Source organism: Gallinula chloropus (genome assembly GCF_964237585.1).
Source record: "Gallinula chloropus genome assembly, chromosome: 3".
Classification (NCBI taxonomy): Eukaryota; Metazoa; Chordata; class Aves; order Gruiformes; family Rallidae; genus Gallinula; species Gallinula chloropus.
In genome coordinates, this window is record NC_140087.1 from 40,262,371 (window position 1) to 40,282,582 (window position 20,212).

The 20,212-nt window shown below is 39.8% G+C and overlaps 1 protein-coding gene across 1 annotated transcript in view; it reads right to left on the reverse strand.

Moving 5' to 3' along the window:
- Positions 1-20,212, reverse strand: part of COG2 (component of oligomeric golgi complex 2) — a gene marked incomplete at its 5' end in the record, with an annotated part of 29,652 nt that overhangs the window by 4,746 nt on the left and 4,694 nt on the right. Inside the window, 10 exons of the mRNA XM_084261060.1 lie at positions 1,206-1,348; positions 2,559-2,631; positions 3,482-3,682; positions 5,050-5,201; positions 5,771-5,832; positions 9,505-9,644; positions 14,173-14,299; positions 15,612-15,736; positions 17,895-18,074; positions 19,980-20,088. Coding sequence (XP_084117186.1) covers positions 1,206-1,348; positions 2,559-2,631; positions 3,482-3,682; positions 5,050-5,201; positions 5,771-5,832; positions 9,505-9,644; positions 14,173-14,299; positions 15,612-15,736; positions 17,895-18,074; positions 19,980-20,088 — 1,312 coding nt within the window. The remainder of the gene's footprint in view (positions 1-1,205; positions 1,349-2,558; positions 2,632-3,481; positions 3,683-5,049; positions 5,202-5,770; positions 5,833-9,504; positions 9,645-14,172; positions 14,300-15,611; positions 15,737-17,894; positions 18,075-19,979; positions 20,089-20,212) is intronic.

Genomic DNA, 20,212 nt, shown 5'->3' on the forward strand with positions numbered 1-20,212 from the left:
CGTCTTTCTTTTGGCACAGTTAGCCCACCACCTGCTTAAACATCCCATGGACAACTGAGAGATGGTGGCAGTCCTCTAAATCACCATGCAGAGTTTGCTTTCACATAACTGAGGTAAGCAGAGTAAGGTTGTTGGGTTTTTCACCCTCCCTTGATTTACATACATTGTTCTATTCTTTCCTTAAGTAAAAATAGTCTCTGTTATAAAACAATTTAGCACCTACATAGATAAATAATAAACTGAAATAATAAACTACTCCCTTATGAACAATTTCTCTTCCAGCTTACCCTAAATGTTTACCACCCAAAGAAAATTTAATATCCTTGAGTTGTCGATGTAATGCCTCTATTTTTCCCAATTTAGCCACTGAAAAAAGTACAGCACTGCTGGTGGCAGTGCACTTCCTTTGTGATAGCTAAGGAAGTGCTTTTGAGTTTGGTAAGCCAAGGCCAACCTTCCTCCCCCCACCAGAAACAAGCAGGAAGAGAAGAGAGAAGAGGCCTTGCCCATTTCTGCCTGCCTTCTGTGTTCCAGTTAGGCAAGGTTGTAGCAGTCTCTGGTGCCTGTCACTGATTCTTCTCTATTGTTTGAATAACACTAAGCTAACTACCCACATGAGTGCACAAACAGACTGGCAAAGTCACAGCAGCAGGACAAGCCAAGATCAGACAACTGGTTTTGGTACCGTATTTTGCCATTACTTTTCATTAGTTTCTCAACAAATTACTCTTTGAGGCCATTCTCATCTTGCTCCTTCTGTGCCAGACACTCTTTTAATCAAATCCAAGCAGCTAGCTCATTGCAAAGAAGCTTCTTGACATAGCAGGTGGAAGTGCCACCCTCCCAAAAGAAGCCAGACACTCAGCAGCACTGCATCTTACAGCACATGCTATGACATGAGGCAAACACATATTTTCCTAAGAACCCTTTTTCTTTTGCACATCAACAGTTCTACTCCTTGTCCTTCCTTTTATCGTGGGCCTGAGCTCTCATCATGGTTACCCCACCTAAAATGTTGAACACACCTTTTCCCCCCCCCCCCCTCCTTTACAATGAGGCAAACAGTAACTCATTGAACTCTCTCTGCCATCTAACAGGGCTCTTGACTGTCAAAGCAGACATGGACAGGCCTCAAAGCTCACAAGTGTGCTGCTTGGTGAACACTCTTAGCATTGGCCTTTCTGAGGTTTATTTTTTCCACTGACCTTATTGGTTCTCCTGTATAATCTTGGAACTTCCAGTGCACTCTTCAGGTAAGCGAAGGAGGACTCGCTGAGATCCTGGATAATCCTGTTAGTCAAGGTAGGCGCGCAGGCTGATAAAGAAGCCTTTGAGTCTTCCAAGGCTCCTAGTGAAGTAAAAACGCTAAAGGTTAAACTGAGCTACCCTGCCCAATCACAACGTAGAGTACAGGAGCCCCCATCATCCCAAACTCAGTCACCATCCTAGGTGCAGGGTGCTTGCTAAATGAATACATGCTGGCCATTTATACAACAGCACCAATAACATTAACCATCCCTCAAGGAAGAAAAACAGATGGAGGGAAGGAAAGAAAAAAAAGGTGTAAAGCAACTTTCTTCAGGTTTACATTTTATTTTCAGTATTACCAGTGCAGCAAGGGGCTTGGATCAAAAGGCTCCAACCTATACCAAACAGACTGTGGTTATGAAATTCTCTCTTGCAGTATCTAAATTCCCTATGGGGTGACTGGTATGTGCACCACTTGAAGTTGTGACTGACAACAGACCATCTACTGAGTGGGGGACGTGCACAGCCTCCAACTGCTTTTAAGGGCTTGGACATGTACCAATAATCCACGTTTGGAAATTTGGGTGGAATTCACAACACATAATTTGTGGCTGTACTTGAAGACAGGGACTAGTTCACTCGTCCAGCTACATGCCTGAGTTTCAGTATTAAGTTAAAAATCTCCTTCCATGTTTCACATAGAAAATAATCAGGTAAAAAAAAAAAAAAAAAAGGAGGCTAAAAGACTTAATTGCTCCTGTCCTCTGAAGCACACCTTAACTATGAAACTTTGGTAACTCTCCTCCTTACATGATTCATCAGGCCAGATAGAGAAAAATCTTTTTTTAGAAAAAATATTTTGGTTTCAACTGGATAATGGAAAACCCTTGCTTACTTCATTCCCATTCCCTTTACAAGTAGGAGTTAAAGACATGATATGAATCATCTAGTTTAAAGTTCCCCTCCCACTCCCTTCCTGGAGAAGCATCCTAATTACTGGGCAACACCAAGTTACTTTAAAAAAAAGAATATCAAAACAAGCACTCCCCCTTCAATAAATAAAAACCCCAAAGCACTTCAAACTCCCTCCATTTTAATCAAACATTTTCCAGACTCAGCATGTCTGTTCAAGATGCTTCAGATTTAAATTGTCCAATAGCAGCTCAGCTTCATTAAGTGATAAAACCATTAATCTTCTCAATTTTTTCATTGTAGGTAATGAAACTGTATCAAAAAGCTGATTTTATTTGGTTGGCAGAGGGGTTTTGGGAGAAAGGGGAAAGAGACAGAACTCCACCTCTCAGCCTTACCTGCAATGCAAGACACATTCTTGAAGCCAATCATTTCAAGTTTTGGTTTAATTATTTCCAAGAAGTCCGGAATCTGAACAAGCAAACCCAAGAGAGATACAGTCATGTTATAAGCATACTGTAATTCCTTTTCCTACATTCTGTAAGTTTTCAGTGCATCAAAATTTTTAACATTCAGTGCATTCAATTTTTAACTTGATGTTTATTGCACTTAGGGGAGACCTGTACTAGATGAATACAATATTCAAGAGAATTGAGGCCTATGCACTAAGTCCCCTCCCTTAGTACTGTCCTCAGAAGAAATAATTTAGAATTAACAAATATTATCAACCCAGATGCAACTTATAACTTCACAAGCTACAGAAATTTCAGACTTATGGATCAAAAAGACACAGAAGTCATCCCTATTGGAAGAAAATTAACACCATGCATCTCTTCAAGATTCTAAATCACTAGTAAAGTATAATCATGATGGTAAAACCTTTTTCAAGCTCAATGACTAAAACCAACAAACATCTAAAAGTTAACACAATGTGAAAGCTGAATATTGCACCACACTCCAAGCTGCAACAGAGGTTTTACAAGCAAAGGTTAAGACTTTGGCACGGTGGCTCTTTGCACCAGAAGTGAGCAGAAACGTATTATTTTAGGGGTTAAGCCCAGCAGCTACTGATAAAGAGAGTTTAAATACCTGAAGTGGTTTCTCTGTAATCTGCCATTCCAAAGCAGCACAGAGTAGACCATTTATTTGAGGTGATACTTTCTATATCAGACTACTCCAGTTTTACCATTTAGGATAAAAAAAAATAGCTTTAAGGTACATTATTTTAGACAATTTAATCCCCTTAGCAAGATTGCCAAACCATACTACTGGCACACAAATCAACCAATGCCCTTTTGTAAGCAAGGTCGCAAGCACAAACCTGATCCTGGAGCTTGTCCACATCTGCAGCAACACATACCAACTGAGCACTAGATATAGAAGGCAATGGCTGACTTTCTGCAGAAGACTCGTTCCCTTGGTCCTCACCAGGGTTGAGGCTTACAGAAGATTCCTTTTTACCAACTGGCACAGACTTTTTGCTTTCTTTAGGATTCTCACTGGAAATGGGCCTTACAGAAACCTGAAACATCAAATTGAGATGTGAACCCCAGCAAAAGAGAAGGCAGTTAAGGTTGGACAAACAGGAACAGTATATAAAGGATTTGTACATTCTCAGCGTTACAATGCTGTGCTTACAAGGGATATTAGCATTCCTAAATTATGCTTAAAAAGAATATATTCTGAGAACAGTTTTTGGTGCACTAGGAGTTGGATGATTTGGAGCAAATCTGACACTCCAGATGAGGACAGTCCAGCCTGACAGCAATTTTTACCCATGTGGTGTTCAAATAAACTGCTGTACTGAAGGAGTATGCAAGACCAAAAATTTGACCATTACCTGTTTAGCAGAAACACAGTTTATTTTCATATGCTGAATACAAGTCATAACCACTCACTGCTGTCAACCAATCTCTCTCTCACCTCCACAAGCCCTCTGCTGTCAGGCACAAGCCTCACTCCACTACTCTGTTTTAACTCTGGTACTTATTGGTACTTTTCATGAGCCAATTTAACTGAGAGTCTTACAAAAAAGGGAGATTTTCCAAGTATCTAAGGGCATGTATAGAGAAGGTGGAATCAGACTTTTCCTTGAGGTACAGTGACAGAGTATGATGCAATGGACATGGACCACAGCAAGGGAAATTCTGATCAAATAGGAAGAAAAAGTAGTCAGTCATTGGGTCAGGGTCCCCAGAGAGACACGAAATTGCCATCTTTGGATATTCTCAAAATTCAACTTGAAAAGGCTCTGCACAACGTTACCTAAGCTGGCCCAGTTTTGAGCAGGAATTGGGACCAGATGACCTCCAAAAGTCCCTTTAAATCTCACTTATTCTATCATGCTGTCTTTTATGACACAAGAAACTTACATGGCTGGGAGCAGGGAATAGAACAGCAAAGCACAACCTCTCCTGCTCAGCAGTAGGGAATCACTGATGTTGGAGACAGCTGTCCACGAAACTGCCAGTTTTACAGTCTTAACACTGAGCAACTGTTATACTTTTTTCCAGGGTTAGTTTTCACCTGGCTGTTTCACAACTTCATTTACTATATCAACAGGTAAACACAAACAGAACAAACCCAAAAGATTGTGTGCCTACTCCTTTAGTGGCACGGGCAGCCTTAAGCATACCTGGAAGTATTATAGCTTTGGCAGCCATCAGACAGTAATACTGCAGCAGCACTTGCATTTGTGGTTAGTAACATATTTTGCAGTGATACTTTTTATAAAACAAACTCATAAACTAGTTGAAAATGTTCTGGTTAAAGCATGTTAAATTCAGAAAAAAAAGTGCTGAAAAAAAGTTCACACACTTTGTTTCAAAAGGTCTCTTACTGATGGGGGTACCCAATCACCAAACCCATAAGCACGCTCTTCTCTCTTACCTCACCAATGAACACCGAGTAGCGTGCCAAGATCTGCAGACTAAGCTTCCACAGGCGGTGTGCGAGCAACGGTAGAAACATCTGGTCTGACCAGCACTTCAGAAGACTCATCCAGACCATGTGAGTGGCCAAAAGGCAGTATGAGCTGCCAGCTAGAAACAAGCAAAGGTCTGATTTTTAAAACGTTCTATCAGAGTAATGGCATTACCTGAGATTTACGAAAAAAAAAAGCCTTCCAAAGAGGTGCAATCACAAAGGTAGCAGAGGATTTATTGAGCTTTCTCTTCTACTTGCATCCTTCCTGTGCACACCTCCTCATCTGCTCATAAATTAACCTATGTTTTTGGAGCAGGCACCCCCACTATAAACCATAGCAAGCATTTTTGTCTCTACACAGCCCTCAGAGAATTAAGAAAAACATGCCCCAATAACACAGCATAGCCAAATGCTATGCCAAATGCCAGGGGATATTTCCACAGAGAGTTAATGGCTGCTGCCAAGAGGGGTGTTTTTAGTAAGCAAAATGATCACTGAGCAGTACTTTCACATTGTCTCCTTTATAAAAATGTATTCTACTGTTTATCCCGTCCATGAGCAAACAGAAAGCTCATGTGAGCCTGTGGGACGCATGTTACTAAATACTCGATACACAGTAACCACCCCTACTTACACCACTCATTCCCTCACAACAGAGAAAGCAACTTTTGCAATGAAAGCTTACCTGGTGCTTCCTCCAGTGTATCTGAAAGTGCTTCTTCGAAGGCCCCAGCTATTTCTCTGAATCTGAGAAACAGAGAAGTTTGAATATTACAATTCAGCAATTGCTTAAAACGATGTCAGGTTTTTTTTTTTTTTCCAATGTTTATTTTAATAGTAATTCAATGTGCTATCAATGCATGTACGCAGATGTCAATCATGGGGTTATTTCTGCCCAGCATAAATGGGCAATATAAATCAGACCAACATCTGAACACATGAAAGAGAACCTTGGACATTTTACAGGCAAATATGAAGGTTATACTTCGGGAGATTATTAAAGTCACAACTGCAACCATGAAAAAATAGCTTAGAGTGTCAACTTCACTCCTAGAAAGAGCTGACTTTTGGTTTGTTACCATTCTTACACTAAAAGTGAATGTATTGACTCATACTGGCCTCAGCTGACCTTCAGAAATTTCATGTGACATCGAGGCTTCGGCTCTCTACATGTTTGTTAATGAACAGTGGGATAAGGTTCTGCAAACAATTCTGTACCTGATAAAAATCAATAGTTCCTCACACGATGCCTTGACCCCCTTTCTAAAAAACTCACCCTTCAAAAAAAGTAACACACACCCCCCTCCCTTTTTTTTCAGGTAGAACAGCAGAGATAACATTAAAACCTCTGATACTTTTCAACACTTAAAGTGTACTGGATAAACAACATGGCATTTTCCTCTTCTAAAATTATCAAGCAAGTGCTATAGAATTTTTTTCCAGGTTTTTGCCTCTAAATGCTGAAACAAAGACATCATTTTAAGCTCCCTATTGAAAGTTCTATTGTCATTGTTTTTCCTTTTCATGCTTTTGGGTGCATCATAGTAACTCTGTAAGCCTATCAAACTTACCAATTACAAACCCAAAGGGCTCCTCTTAAAGCCTCCTAACTGTCATTTCTACATCAGAACAGGGGCCTACCCAGCCTTTTTTTCTTTAAACTAATGGACTAGATGCATGTTTAGCAACTACACATATTCTAGAACTCTCTGTGCTACGGCTTCAAACCCTTGCTGCTGCCTGTGCACTTCCACTGGCAGAATGGTGTTTCTAAGTCTTCCAGTGAAAAGGATTAGAGATTCGAATCAGATTTTTCACAATGAGGTATTTTTTGCTAGATGTTTCTGACATAGGAAGAAAGATTTCCCCAACGTGGGGCTCACTACAGTTCTAACGGCATGAGAAAGAGTTACTGGGGCTCTTTGTGCCAGCACTGCTACAGAAGAAGTGCCTGTACATCCACTTATTCCTCAAAAGATCATATGTAAAAGGTTTAAGTGAGGGCTGACTGTACTGGGTGATTTCTGCAATTGAAAAAAAGAAATAAAACAAGCCCAGTGATCTTAACTATAAATGCCATAGTGTGAGATAATACCTCAGTAAAAAACCTCTATGACTTAAGGATATTAACACAAAAAGAAAAAGCTTCCCTGATACATATATAATAAATAAGCTGCATTATTTTCACATTTATGCACTAAAGAATTTGTGGAGACTTCCAAAAGTTAGCAAGTTATTCCAATATATAGGAATAAATATTGTGAAAGATGAACCAGCTGCTGTTACCCAAACATTTATTGAAATCATGTGTTATTCAGATTTACAGTAGCCTTGGAAATAAAGGAAAATTATTTTTAAAGAAGTGTGGGTGGGATTTTTGTTTTGTTTTTTTTTTAAATCAGTCTGAGCTCATGATACCTAATGGGAAAGAACATTTTTGCAAGGAAAGAACATGCTGAAGCTCCATTTCAGTTTTACAAGGAAGAGTATCAAAGCTTGATCAAATGGTCACTTACTAGAAAAGCTGCTCTTTCAAACAAAGGGGGCAGACCCACAGGCCTATTAACAACAGAAATCTGTTGAAGGGTTTATAATGGCTACAATTCCATGAACACTTTTAATCTGCATACTCAGCACTGCTACTGTAGTGAGTCCTCCTGCCCTTTCCCTTGGGACAGCAGGAATGTTTGTACAGTTTAGTGGTTTGGAGAAAGTGATTAGACTTGAGAGTCAGCCTTGGGTTTTTTTGCCCAGGGTAACACATCCTCATATGGGTTCACTACACAGCTGCAGGGATAGTTGTGCAAGCAAAAAAACCCCAACAAACCAGGATGTCAGAGGCTGGGATTATCATTTCATAAAATCAGGGACCCTGCTCCCAGGCCCTTGCTCCCGTCACTCGTATTAGCTTCAGCACTCCTAAGATTCCTGGATGGAATTTTTTAGCAGCAATGTAGATTTATCCTAGATTAAAGAAACTGTACAGATGTGGCTGTGGTGGTACTGTTATTGCCAGTTACAGAATTGTGCAATAAAAAAAGGCCACTGTCCTGGTTCTGGCCAGGCTAGAGTCAACCTCCCCAAGCAGCCAGCCCAGGTGAGCTGAGTTAGCCCTGGCTGTTTCCACACCACCTGACATCACTTCCCCATAAAAGGGGCTGGTTGGAGAGAGGCGAGTAGGTGCAGCTCCAGGACAACAACAATCCTTATAGCAGTGCCTAGCTCAGAGCCTGGGTAGTGGTAGAGTACAGGGCTTCTAATCCTAAGGTCGTGAGTTGGGGAGGGGCAGGGGCTTGGTGCCTCTAGGACAGTCTGAGTGTGGCTGGGGCATCAGATCAGTCAGTCCTAGTGTCAGGCAGCACTCTGTAACCATCAGGTCAGTGCTCTGTTATCACTGGGTGTGAGTGTAATTGGCTGTTATTGTTCTACATTCACAGTGATTTCTATCCAGAACAGGACAGCCACTACAGTGATTCTGGTTATAAACAGACATTATTATCTCTCTCTTCTTCTTCTTCTTTTTTTTTTTTTTTAAATTCTACACACACAAACTTTTTATCTCTAAAGGGACCGTCAGAAAGCTTTTGGACCAAGAGAGATCACACATAGCACGCTTAGGCCAGAGCAGACTTCATCAAGGGTTCTTGTCTGGAGGCTTGCTATCCTGCCCTAAAATGACATGTGTACCCTACACTTTCTAAAAATACAGCTTTACATTCTATTTTGTTCCTGTCACTAAAATTCCAGCATTACAGAACTCAAACAGGGCTTTCTGGGGTATCTCTGCTCTCTTCTGCCCACAAGATCTGTAAAAGTTAATACTATTGGTACAGGAAACCTGCTGGAAAAGTAAACTAGAACTTATTACTTAGCTCCCTGGAAAAAGGGAATAGCATGGCAATCTTTGGGAAGGCAATGCTGTAAGACCCAGCCCTTTACAGATTACATCACATGAGAGAAAACAGATGTCAGAAACAAGAGGAAGATCTGGAAAAGCTACAAGTTGTTGAGTCCTTTAATTCCATGTTTCTAAGAAGAAAGACTTTCCCTCACAGTAAGCATTTCTCTGGATGTACACAACTACATCCTTCAACATACAGTTTAGTTCCAGGGACACTGGAGAACAAGAATTTAAAACACATTTCAAGATTTATCCAAATCTGCTCCTGAAAGTCTGAAGAGTAGCATATCAAATTCAGTGTAACACCACCACAGTATAATATTGAAGAGTAGCTGGCTGTAATTTTGCTGAATTGTTGAAAAATACAGAAAACAGTTACTTGACTGAGTAATAAAATTCTTTGACTGCTACTGTGATTTGTTGGTGACACTTTGAACAACGAGGAGATCTGACCGCAGGTCAGATCATGTTGCTGTGACTGAATCTACTTTGAAGAGAGCAGGGGGAAGCATACTAACCTTATCTGAAAATATACAGGCAAATTCCATTTGTTGTTAAAGCTGTGGTAGGAGGGATGAGCTCTTAACCGTTTCACGCTGGCCTGGGAGCCACACTGCCGTTCAAATTTCCGTACGAAATCCATACTAGCGACGTACTTCTGCAGAGAGATGATGAGCATGCTGATCACACACAAGGTCCCAGAAAACAAGGCCACCACCCATCCAGCAGAACTCTTGCATCACACTAAAGTCAAGCTGAGGTGATGAGGCTGCCCCCATCGCTTACTCACACAAGGCTAAAATCCTGGATTGCAGTGAAATCAAACCAAACTCACAAATAGGTGTTATTCTACGATGATAGAAACCAGTGCAGGACACTTCTAAAAAGCCTAAAATTGTCGAAGTACCCTGAAAAAGCAGAACTGATCAGGGAAATGCATCGGTATTTCTGAGCTGAATCACTGGGGTTGGAACAGTGCTGCTCTGTACTAAAAACAGTGTCACTCACAGGTGGAGAGGGGGTACAACAAATAGAACCAATCGGGAACACACCCCAGAACCACACAGGCACACAAGAATGAAATACTGAAATTTCCTCTCTTGCACAGGGTTTCTATTGTAGAAATTTCTACAACTGTTTACCCCAAAATACATTTTGCAAACACCAAGTATTTTCAGAGGAACTTACAGTAATTTCAGATATAAATACACAGCAGGATAATTTAAGATGTTTACAAATAGTGTTTTCAGTTGCAAGCACAGAAAAGTTACATTTATCTTTAAAGGCACTTGGAGATTTCTCTCAACAGCAACTTATTAACACCCTGAAAATAAACAAAGAAATAAATAAAATCATAAAATACCAGGTTGCAATGGACCTCAAGGACCATCTGGTCCAAACTCTCTCACCAAAAGCTCCGTCTAGACAAAAGCACCGTCTAGACAAGACGGCTCAGCACCCTGTCCAGCTGAATCATAAAGGTGTCCAGTGTTGGGGAAATGATCCCAATCACTAATTGTTCTCATTGTGAAAAGTTTCCCTCTGGTCTCCAACTGGAACCTCCGCAGGAGTAACCTGGACCCATTACCCCATGTCTTTTCCATGTGACTCCTTGTAAAAGGGAGTCTCCATCATCTTTGTAGCTACTCTTCATGTACTGGAACATGGTGATGAAGGCTCCCTTAAGCCTTCTTTTCTCAAGGCTGAAAAAACTCAGTTCTCTCAGTGTTTCCTCAAATGGCAGGCTTCCCAGTCCTGATCATCCTGGTGGCACTCCTCTGGACCCTCTCCAGCCTGTCCTTATCTGTCTTGTACAGTGGGGACCAAAACTGAACACAGCATTGCAGGTGTGGTCTGACAAGCACAGAATAGAGTGGAAAAATGATTTCTTTCTCTCTGCTTTGCCAATGCAGCTGTTTGCCCACCAGGACCCCCAGGTCCCTTTCCACTGAGCTGCTCTCCAGCCAGGTGGATCCCAACCTGTGCTGCACTCTTGGATTATGTTTTCCCAGGTGCAACATCTTACACTTGGCCCTTGATAAACTTCATAAATCATACACAAAGCAGAATGCCAAACACCTGAGTAAAAACCAGAAGCAAAATAGTTCATAAAAATGTTACTGCACACAAAACAGACTACACTAACTGAAAGGCTACGTAAATCAACATAAAGTCAAAACACAGCTACAGTTAAAAATTTACCTCTCAGCAATGAAAAGACAGTTGCACTTACATGCAAGTGTCTATTAAAAAACAACAACAAAAATATCCATAAAAGGTACCATACAAGCTCTACAAGCTCATTAAGCTACAGCTGAATTAATAAAATAAACCTGACTGAATCGCTTGGTGCTTCTGACTTCATTGCTTGAAGAGCAGCAGCAGGGCTGCAGCAGCAAGGCTTTTACTACAAACCAGAGCACTACATGAGCAATGTAATTTTGCCTCTTAGGAAGGAGTAAAACATTATCAGGAGAAGCCCCTGAGTTGCTGCTTACAGGTTCTGCTCTCAGATACTCCCCTGTGACTGCAGGAAACACTGACACAGGCACACCTTTGTGCTGTGCATCTCAGTAAGTATGCAATGTTCTGTTTGTTAGAAGTACAATTACAGCATCATTTGCTTGTGGCACAGCAGTTTCAGTGTGTCCAGACAGTATTCTGGAAACTCTACACAAGAGCTTCCAGGTAACTGCTTTTGTCCCAACGCGGGTGTATCTGTAACACAATGGAACTGTAAAATCTATGGGGGTTAAATCCAGAAGGACAGATGGATTAGGGCTCTTTCAGGTCTCCTTTCTTAGACAACAAACCCAGCACCACAAAAAGGCAACCAAGCCAGTAACGCTCTGCTGCCTTAGGAATTAGTCAGAGATAGAAACCAAACACCCCAAAAAGCCCTATCACTTTCAAACTAGAAGACCACTCCAGACATTTATGTAGTTACCAGTAACATGATATCCAAGAAAGGATGCTAACTGCAAGACTGGTTCCCATTTCAGCTTCTAGAGTTGGACTGGTGACTGAACAAAGTTATTTAAGAGAAGCTACAGTGGGAAACAAAACGGAACAATTTTCAAACACAGGAACTGGAACTTAACAGTCCCAATTTAGTGTTTAGGGTTAAAAAGCATTATTTTCCAATACCTAAATGAGACTCAGAATAACAGCATAACAACCTGAAACAATTAAACCCCTAACAACTCTGCACGAGCAGTTAGCTATTTTAATATATATGGTTAACACTGCCCATCTGTTTTTTACAGGATTTAAAAGATATTTTTTCCATTTCCCCCTCTAAACATCTAAAAGCCTCCTAACAGATAATACTGCATATTCCAACTTCTCAGCAGTGAACCTATGCATACAGATGCAAATAATCCCGGAGAAAGAGATTTTTCTGCATTTCTATCGACCTAGAAAATAGAGTTAAAAGATTACTATCTAAAATCTGCATTATGTTACTTGGATTATCAGCAGAATCAGCAGTGCAGAAACAGTTTTAAATGTGGGATTTTTTTCCCCCCTCTTCATTCAGAGCTGTTCCTATCAGTCTTTAGATAGACACAAAAGCATTTTTACTCTCAACTTTTCAACTTCTTACTGATTTTTAGATAAAGTATTTTAATGATTTAGACTGAGTCACTTAAGTAGTCAAAAGAAGTCTGGAAAGTTCTTTAGAGTTCCTGCATGATTTACCTGAAAGTCATGGGGGGTGCTGGGGTTTTGTAATTTTTTTGTAAACAAACACAACGGTAATATTCGTCAATACTGGCTTAATATGAGAGTGTTTTAAAATTAATTCATTTAAAATATCAAACCCTGCTCTTCTGAAGAAAAAAACCCATACATTTTTGTCTAAACCAAGGAAAACAGGTGGCAAGAGCCCATCAGAGCTCATGATTTGCAGTATGTACGCATTAGGTGAAAGCTTAAGGAGTGACTGAAACTTCATGGGAAACTGAGGAGTATTCTCACAGGAAGGGGAAACACCCTACAGAGTTGCTTGCATGGCATTACCACAACTTTCAACATCCATTTGCTTCTTATTCCAAACCAGACTTGCAAACATTCACTGTCATGCCTGCCTGCCTTCAATTATTCCATGTATCTGTATGAAAGATCTTAAATTCCAAGAAAAATACAAGTATTTTGTAAAATAGATTTTACATGAGCACAAGAAGAATCATTTGCCTTCTAAAACACCACCAACAATCCAACGTTTCCTTAAATCATATGGCCTGATCTGCCTACTGTGCCTTCCTTCAGACAATTTATCACTGCCTGCCACCTCCATCCTTAAAAGGTTTCACACTGATCATAAGTCAAGCTGCAAGGGGAAAAAACACAACCAAACAAGTATCTCAGCAATCATGGTTGAATACAGACAGACAGGACATGAAGCAGAAAGCTCTTATTTTCTACTTGTGACATAATAATAAAGTACATCCAGAGCCAATCTTCTTACTATGCCAAGAAACCTGCTTCAACATTAGAAAAAGATGATCTTTTAACGGCAGAGCAGCACTGCTAACAATGAAAATATGAGTGACAAGTACTTTAAATTCATTTTAGAATGTAAGCTTGCTTTGTAGTTGCTTGTGATACCTGAAAAAATACTTATGTTCCAAAACTGATTGCACTGCCTCCAAGCATTTTTGGTTCTCTAAGCTGACTTGTGTTTCTTATCAGAACATAATCCACTGTACAGAAAAAAGAGCAAAAGCTAAAACAAGCAAATGTAACACCCCCCCCCCCCCCCCAAAAAAAAACCCTCCTTCCCTTAGTACAAGCCAAGTCAAAACCCAGGTATTTAATTAACATTACAGCCCTTCCTATACAGAAGTCCCAGTCTTCAGTGAACACTGAAGTTATCCACTCCTGCCTTCACTTACATTCCAATTCCACAACCATGACAGGACATCTACTCCTGAAACAAACACTAAAACCAAATTCACGTTACTAAATGGCTTTGTAACTTCTGTGTGAGCTTCCCTGACAAACTTGAGGGGAGAATTAATTACTATGAAAATTAAATCAAGTGATTAGAGATAAGCTCCTCTTCTGAGCCATGCAACAACACGAATTTACACAAAAGCAGAAGGGAAAAAGCTTAGAGAACATGAAAGCTCATTCAATTCTTGTGTCAAAGGAATCACAAATAGAAAAAAAGTAAAAATTATTACCTCATGAAATGCATCTGGGTTTCCAGGGTTAAACAACGATGGCAATTTCTCCTCTAAACCGCGTACTATTGCCGGCCACACTGAGTTCACTAAGAAATCATATCCAGGAACAATATCTGCTTTTTCACTGAAATGAAATTGCAATTACTCCAGGGTTATATTTTACCACCAGGCTTCTATTTGGAATGTACTGCATTAGGTAAAACAAATAAGGGTTTGTTTTTTTTTTTTAACCTGATCCCACAGTCTTATCACATGCAAGGCATTTTGAATAAAATTTTAGAACACACTGAAAGTTACAGTTATATATTTTGCAGGTTTGTTCTGGAAAATGAATAGACTTCAGCTGAAAGCTCCTAGTCTTGCTTGTGTATTTCAAGTTCTAACAGCTCCAAACTTCAAAGTACCACCAGGTAATTTTAGTAATGCAAAGTACTAATGCAAAGTTACTTCAAAGTACCACCAGGTAATGTTCCAATGCAATGGAAAGAAGCAGAACTTTGTTCCATAGTTATTGCATGCTGTATTTGCACAAGGCACATGATATTGTGCTGTAAAGCAAAAGATTAAAAGCTGCCTTGATTATGAAAATTTATAAATTTAGAGCACAAAAGACAGCCACATTTCATTCCGGTTCAGTACACCAAGTATAATAAAGAAACATCCCATTGAGAAGAAAGATTAAAACTTGCTGAGGGATTAAAAGAATCGAAATGTTAGTAAAACTAAGGAGTCGTAACAAGCTCAGCAACTGATGACTAATTAGAAAAGTAATTCTGCAGTCCCTAGGGGCTACATCCATAGTTCTGCTAATTATAGCAGTCTACTACATTAACCAGCCTGAAAACAGATGAATAAATGGATACAATTCAGTAGATCTGAATTATTTAAACTTCAAAACAGTGAATTTAATTGCATAAGGAATTAAGCACTTTTGGAGAAGACACTGGAAACCCTACACAAATCAATTAAACCTGTAGTTCCAGTACAAGCAATAAATCACATCAAACCTCTGGGGATCTTCTCCACTTCGATGATGTCTGCTAACAACGCAATAACTTTTGAACTTTTATTTTTTAATAGCTTCAGTATGCCCTCCTCCTTGGATGAAGCATACAGTCATGTTTCATGGATACCTTGATTTTTTTTTTTTTTTTTTTTGTATCTGACACACTGTATTACAAATAGCACTCAATTCTAACACTGAAAAATACAGGATTCTTCTTCCCTCCTCTGAAGGTCTTGGCCGCAGCACCAAGCAAGTTTAACTGTTTTGTTTGGAAAACCAGATAGGATTAAGAAATCAAACCTGAAGATGAATCTCCAGAAAAGGGCAGATAAAACATTTGTGTGTGGAAGCTAATTAGGCAAAACATTTCAAAAGTATATGATACTTCCTCTAACTTCAGTGCAATTGAAAGAAATCCCACAGTATTTACCTTGAAATAGCTCCCCCTGTTACTTCGCGCAACAGACGACAGTGATGAGGAACAAACTCCAACAGTCTATTGTACATAGCCTGAAGGCCATTAGGATGAGACTGAACATACTGTTCCACAATCACCTGCCAAGAAGATTTCAATGTTAAATGTCAGAAAAGTGAATATGAAATACTGTAATGCAGGACTCACAGTCTACTCCCTCAAAACTCCTAACAGTATAACCCCAAATATTGGGATAGCCAGTATATTTTTTTATACTATAGCTTCCAGGTATAACGTGCCAGCTTGAATTATTATTTCCTTTAATGCAGTACTCTAATTGGCAAGACTGGACCCAAGAATGGGAAGGTATTTGTTGCTTTTAAATGTTAGCCACCGTGTCTGGCTTGCCACCCTCTGCACACATCACCGTCCCCTTGAAGGAGTCTGTGAAGTCAAACAGGTCATCGGCAAACACTAACCAAACCTCAGAATAAACTTGAAACTTTCTTCTAAATTTAGAGCTTGTTGGCCCAATCCCAAATGCAGGTAAGCCAACAGCTAGGAATCTTCTGTGAGAGACTTCAACACAGCTAGCAAAGCTGCTTGTCAGGACAGTACCTCCTACCTTGTGAAAAGGAATAATCTCTGCCATAAAAAGAAGGCAGACAGTAACTGTACAACTCAGCAGAGAGCAACAGCTTATATTTCTTGGTGTTCTAACACCTGTTTGAACACTTTTGCATTCTGCTATGTAATCAAGTGGAATGGTGCAGAAGTGGTGAAAGAATAGGTATGGAGAAAACTGGGAGGGGAAGGAAACCTCTTCTCCACTGTAGCAGCTGCTACAGTATCAGCACGCACCCAAAGGTAGTCTGTTCTTAAGGAGAAAGGCCACCACACTTCGACTCTCTCCCCCACTCAAAAGGAAGGAGTTGACTTTGCTTTGTAAATCTGTATGCATAAAACCAGAATAATTTTAAATTTTTTGTTTCCAACAGCAGAAAAGAAACATCCTACTGAAATATGGTACAGCTCTGGTGTTATCAGACATACTATTTCACAGGGAAGGGAAAGGTAACAATTCTATCTCTTGGCTGCTGAAGACATTACTGAGTTAAAAAAAGGTAATTTATTTTCCCTATCTTGATTTAGAAGAACAATTCCTTCAGAAAAAGTTACACAGATTAATTGTTCACTTGTCTTGGTTGGGAACACCATGGCAAACAGACACTAATTGGAAAAAGAACCTTTAAGGTCACTCCTGCATTTATGTTCAGAAACACACATTAGCTTAAGAAAAAGTAACCATATTGTTGCCTACAGAAGCATATTCAATACTTCCAGAAACAATGTTCAAATTGCTTTCATAGCTCTTAATAAGAGCATTAACTCTATACTATAAGCCATCTAATTTTTTCAGGTAACATACAAGTAGAGAACAAGCTGGTTTCAACACCCTGGAAAGCAGAAAAAAGCACCTCACATCGTAACACACCTCTAATGGTCTACTGAGCAGAGGGAATGTTATTAATTTAAACTCAATTTAAAGAGTAATGGCAATAAAGGAAAAATCTTGACAGCAAAGGGAAAGATCCATCCATAGCCTAACTTGGGTCTCAAAGCCACTGAAAAGTGTTATGGATGACTGAGGCAACGATGGGGGGAAAACGCATGTTGCCTTCTACTAACATGCACAAATTCAAACAATTGTATATTTGGAATTGGTAAGGCAGCTCTTGTACTTTACAGTTTTTCCTCCCCACAGGAGCAGGAAAGTTAATACCAGTGAAAGATTCATAGTGCCAGGTTTAGGACAACTTTCATAGCCCTGGCACTGACCCCATTTAACAACCTACTTACGGACAGGGAATTTCACATGTTTATGAAATGCTCTCACAATCTAGTGAAAGCCAGGGAAGCGCCCTGCAGCAGCACAGTCAGCACTAGTAGTTGTCTTGCAACAGGGCACAGATTCAGATCCCAATAGGGAACAAACATCCTCTGAACAGTATGGAATTATTACCTGACTTGGACGTAATTCCCAACACACCAGTGAAAAAGGTGAAGAGAAGTCTTGCCATTATAGCAACATCACTTTACCACATTCATTAAAACCCTAACAAACTTCTTTTATCAAGATACTTCAAATATCTGACAACGTGTTTTTATATTTTCACTTGAAGCTTGGAACTAGAGTCACCATAATATAATTGTTGCTAAAGAAAACTGAAGGCCAACAGAAAACTAAGTACATTTGCACATCGATTCATTTTCCTGGGATTCTTAATTTGATCTTACCTCATCTATATAAGGTTTCACAAGCACTTGACCAACTAATGCCTCTGCATCTCGTGTTTTGTCAATTGTTGCGTAAGTGCGAAGACAGTGACGTATTATGTCAACATTGGAAGTCTGAAGACCTTCCAAGAGCAGCCCTTCCAGAGACTGCTGCAACATAGCTGTTATTCCAGCTATACGCTACGAAGAGAAACAAAATATAGAAGTAAAAAAAACCAAAATCATCATTACTAAAGAAAAGTCTTCAGAAATAAGTAATTCAGCTTCCCGTTGTCATTTGAAAATCGCACGACTTTCAATATCTGCCAGCATTAACTTAACATTAAACACAAGCTTAACAGATTACTGAAGCTATTTAGCATATATAGTAAGGTTTATAACATTTATAATAAAGTTTAAAAGAAAGTATTTTCCTTTATATGTTGTAAGTTACATGTTAACTTAGATAAGGTCCTCTTTATCCTGAAGAAATAGGTCCATAATTACTCAACTGAACCACTATGTGTGAGAATACACATTTTTACAATGTCACCAGGGATAAAAACTGCAGCATTTACCCCTCACTGTCAAAAACTAAATGGCACGTTCCCAGCACTACTTGCCCAATTACTGCAAAACAAAGACACCGAGTAACACTGGCAAAAAACCCAACAAAACCAAAACAAACTATAAAACCACCAAAAAGACATGCCATTAGGCTCCTTCTGGTTTCTGCCAAATAGCTGGTTCAGTCAATATAAATTCTCCCATTTGCTAATGATTTGTCCCCATCTCCTGCAACATCTCTTCCACTAGATCCAACTCACTGCTACACGACCTGCAAATGTACTTCTGACCCACGATGGTTCCATACAACTCTGTATCTGAAGCAAGTTCAGCAACACACCTTCATTTAGTCACAGCTGAACTACCAATTTAATGAGTCAATTCTTTTCTCTGGCTTTTTGCATGCTATATTGTGTCCATTCATCCTAAAATGGTTCTTTAAATAGCCACAGAATTTGTTCTGAACATGCAAAGCTTGTAGCCCCACTGCTACCTAATCATAAAACCTATGACCTGATGACCCTTAGGAACAACAGGTAACAGGAGAGAAGCCCTGGCAAGCATCATTAAAGCAGCCACATAACAAAGTAACAAAGCTCCTCCTACCATAAATTCTGTTGCTCACACTTCTGTGGCTATCCATGATGGATAACTCAGTGGCCAGAAGAGCCTTGTAAACTGCCCACAATCAACATGGTGCCATGGAGGTCTTGAGCTGAAACATGTTTATGTTGCCAACAGAGATCCATAGCAAAACACTGGAACTATGAACTACCTCACTAGCTCAAAGCCATCAAGAATGTCAACTCCATGCTAAGCTGCTCAAAGCATTACCCTGTCTCCATATTAACATTATTCATATCATCTACCTCTAAGCATCAGTTTTCCTTTGTTCCCTCTCTCCAATAAACAGACAGGAAAAAAAACCCAAAAAATGAATTCATCTTTGAGAGCAGATAGCTGTTACAAACAGGCTATTAGGGAGATTAGCCTACCAGCCTCCACAGCCACAGTAGGCAACAAATTTCATCAAAAGACCCATGTTGAATATATTCAAACCAGCCACTCTGTAAGGCACATTCCATTTATATTCTGGTCTGTACAGTGCAGCTAAGAAAACCACCAGGAATCTCTAGATCTAGGCCTCAGTATCAGGAAGCTGACAAACTGCAAGATATGTTAGGCTGACAAAAAGTCTGTTGTACTTCCTTTGTAAGTAATTCATCCTAAAGAAGTTAGCAAACAAAGCGCAGACCCTCAGAAGAAGCAATACTTCTACTCAACTGATAAAAATTACCTCTTGAAACTCATTCTCACCCCCAAATTCAATAAAATTCATTGAAAATAGGCATTTGTCTTCCAACCATATTGGTTTTCCTTGATTATAGGTCACCCAGAGAGGCTCTGGCTGCCTCCAGTGGAGGGTTTCCCTGCCCATGGTAGAGGGGTTGGAACCAGCTGGCACTTTGAGGTCCCTTCCAACCCAAAAAACATGCTATAATTCCACAAGTGTTAAGCTGCCTACCATGCAATACTTACCGGTCTCACTTTGTCTAGAAGAGGCATTCCTTTGCTTTGTACTGCATGAAACTGTAGTTGATTAAATTCTGTGGCAATTCTCTCCAAAACCTGTCCAGTTAAAAGTGGGCTAGAAGAGAGAGGATATAAAAAAAAAATACACAATTAGACCCTTTCAAATCAATCCATCTTCGCCCGCAGCAGATACATAATGCTCTCCCCCAATTTTTGTGGTTTAATCTAAACATTTGGAA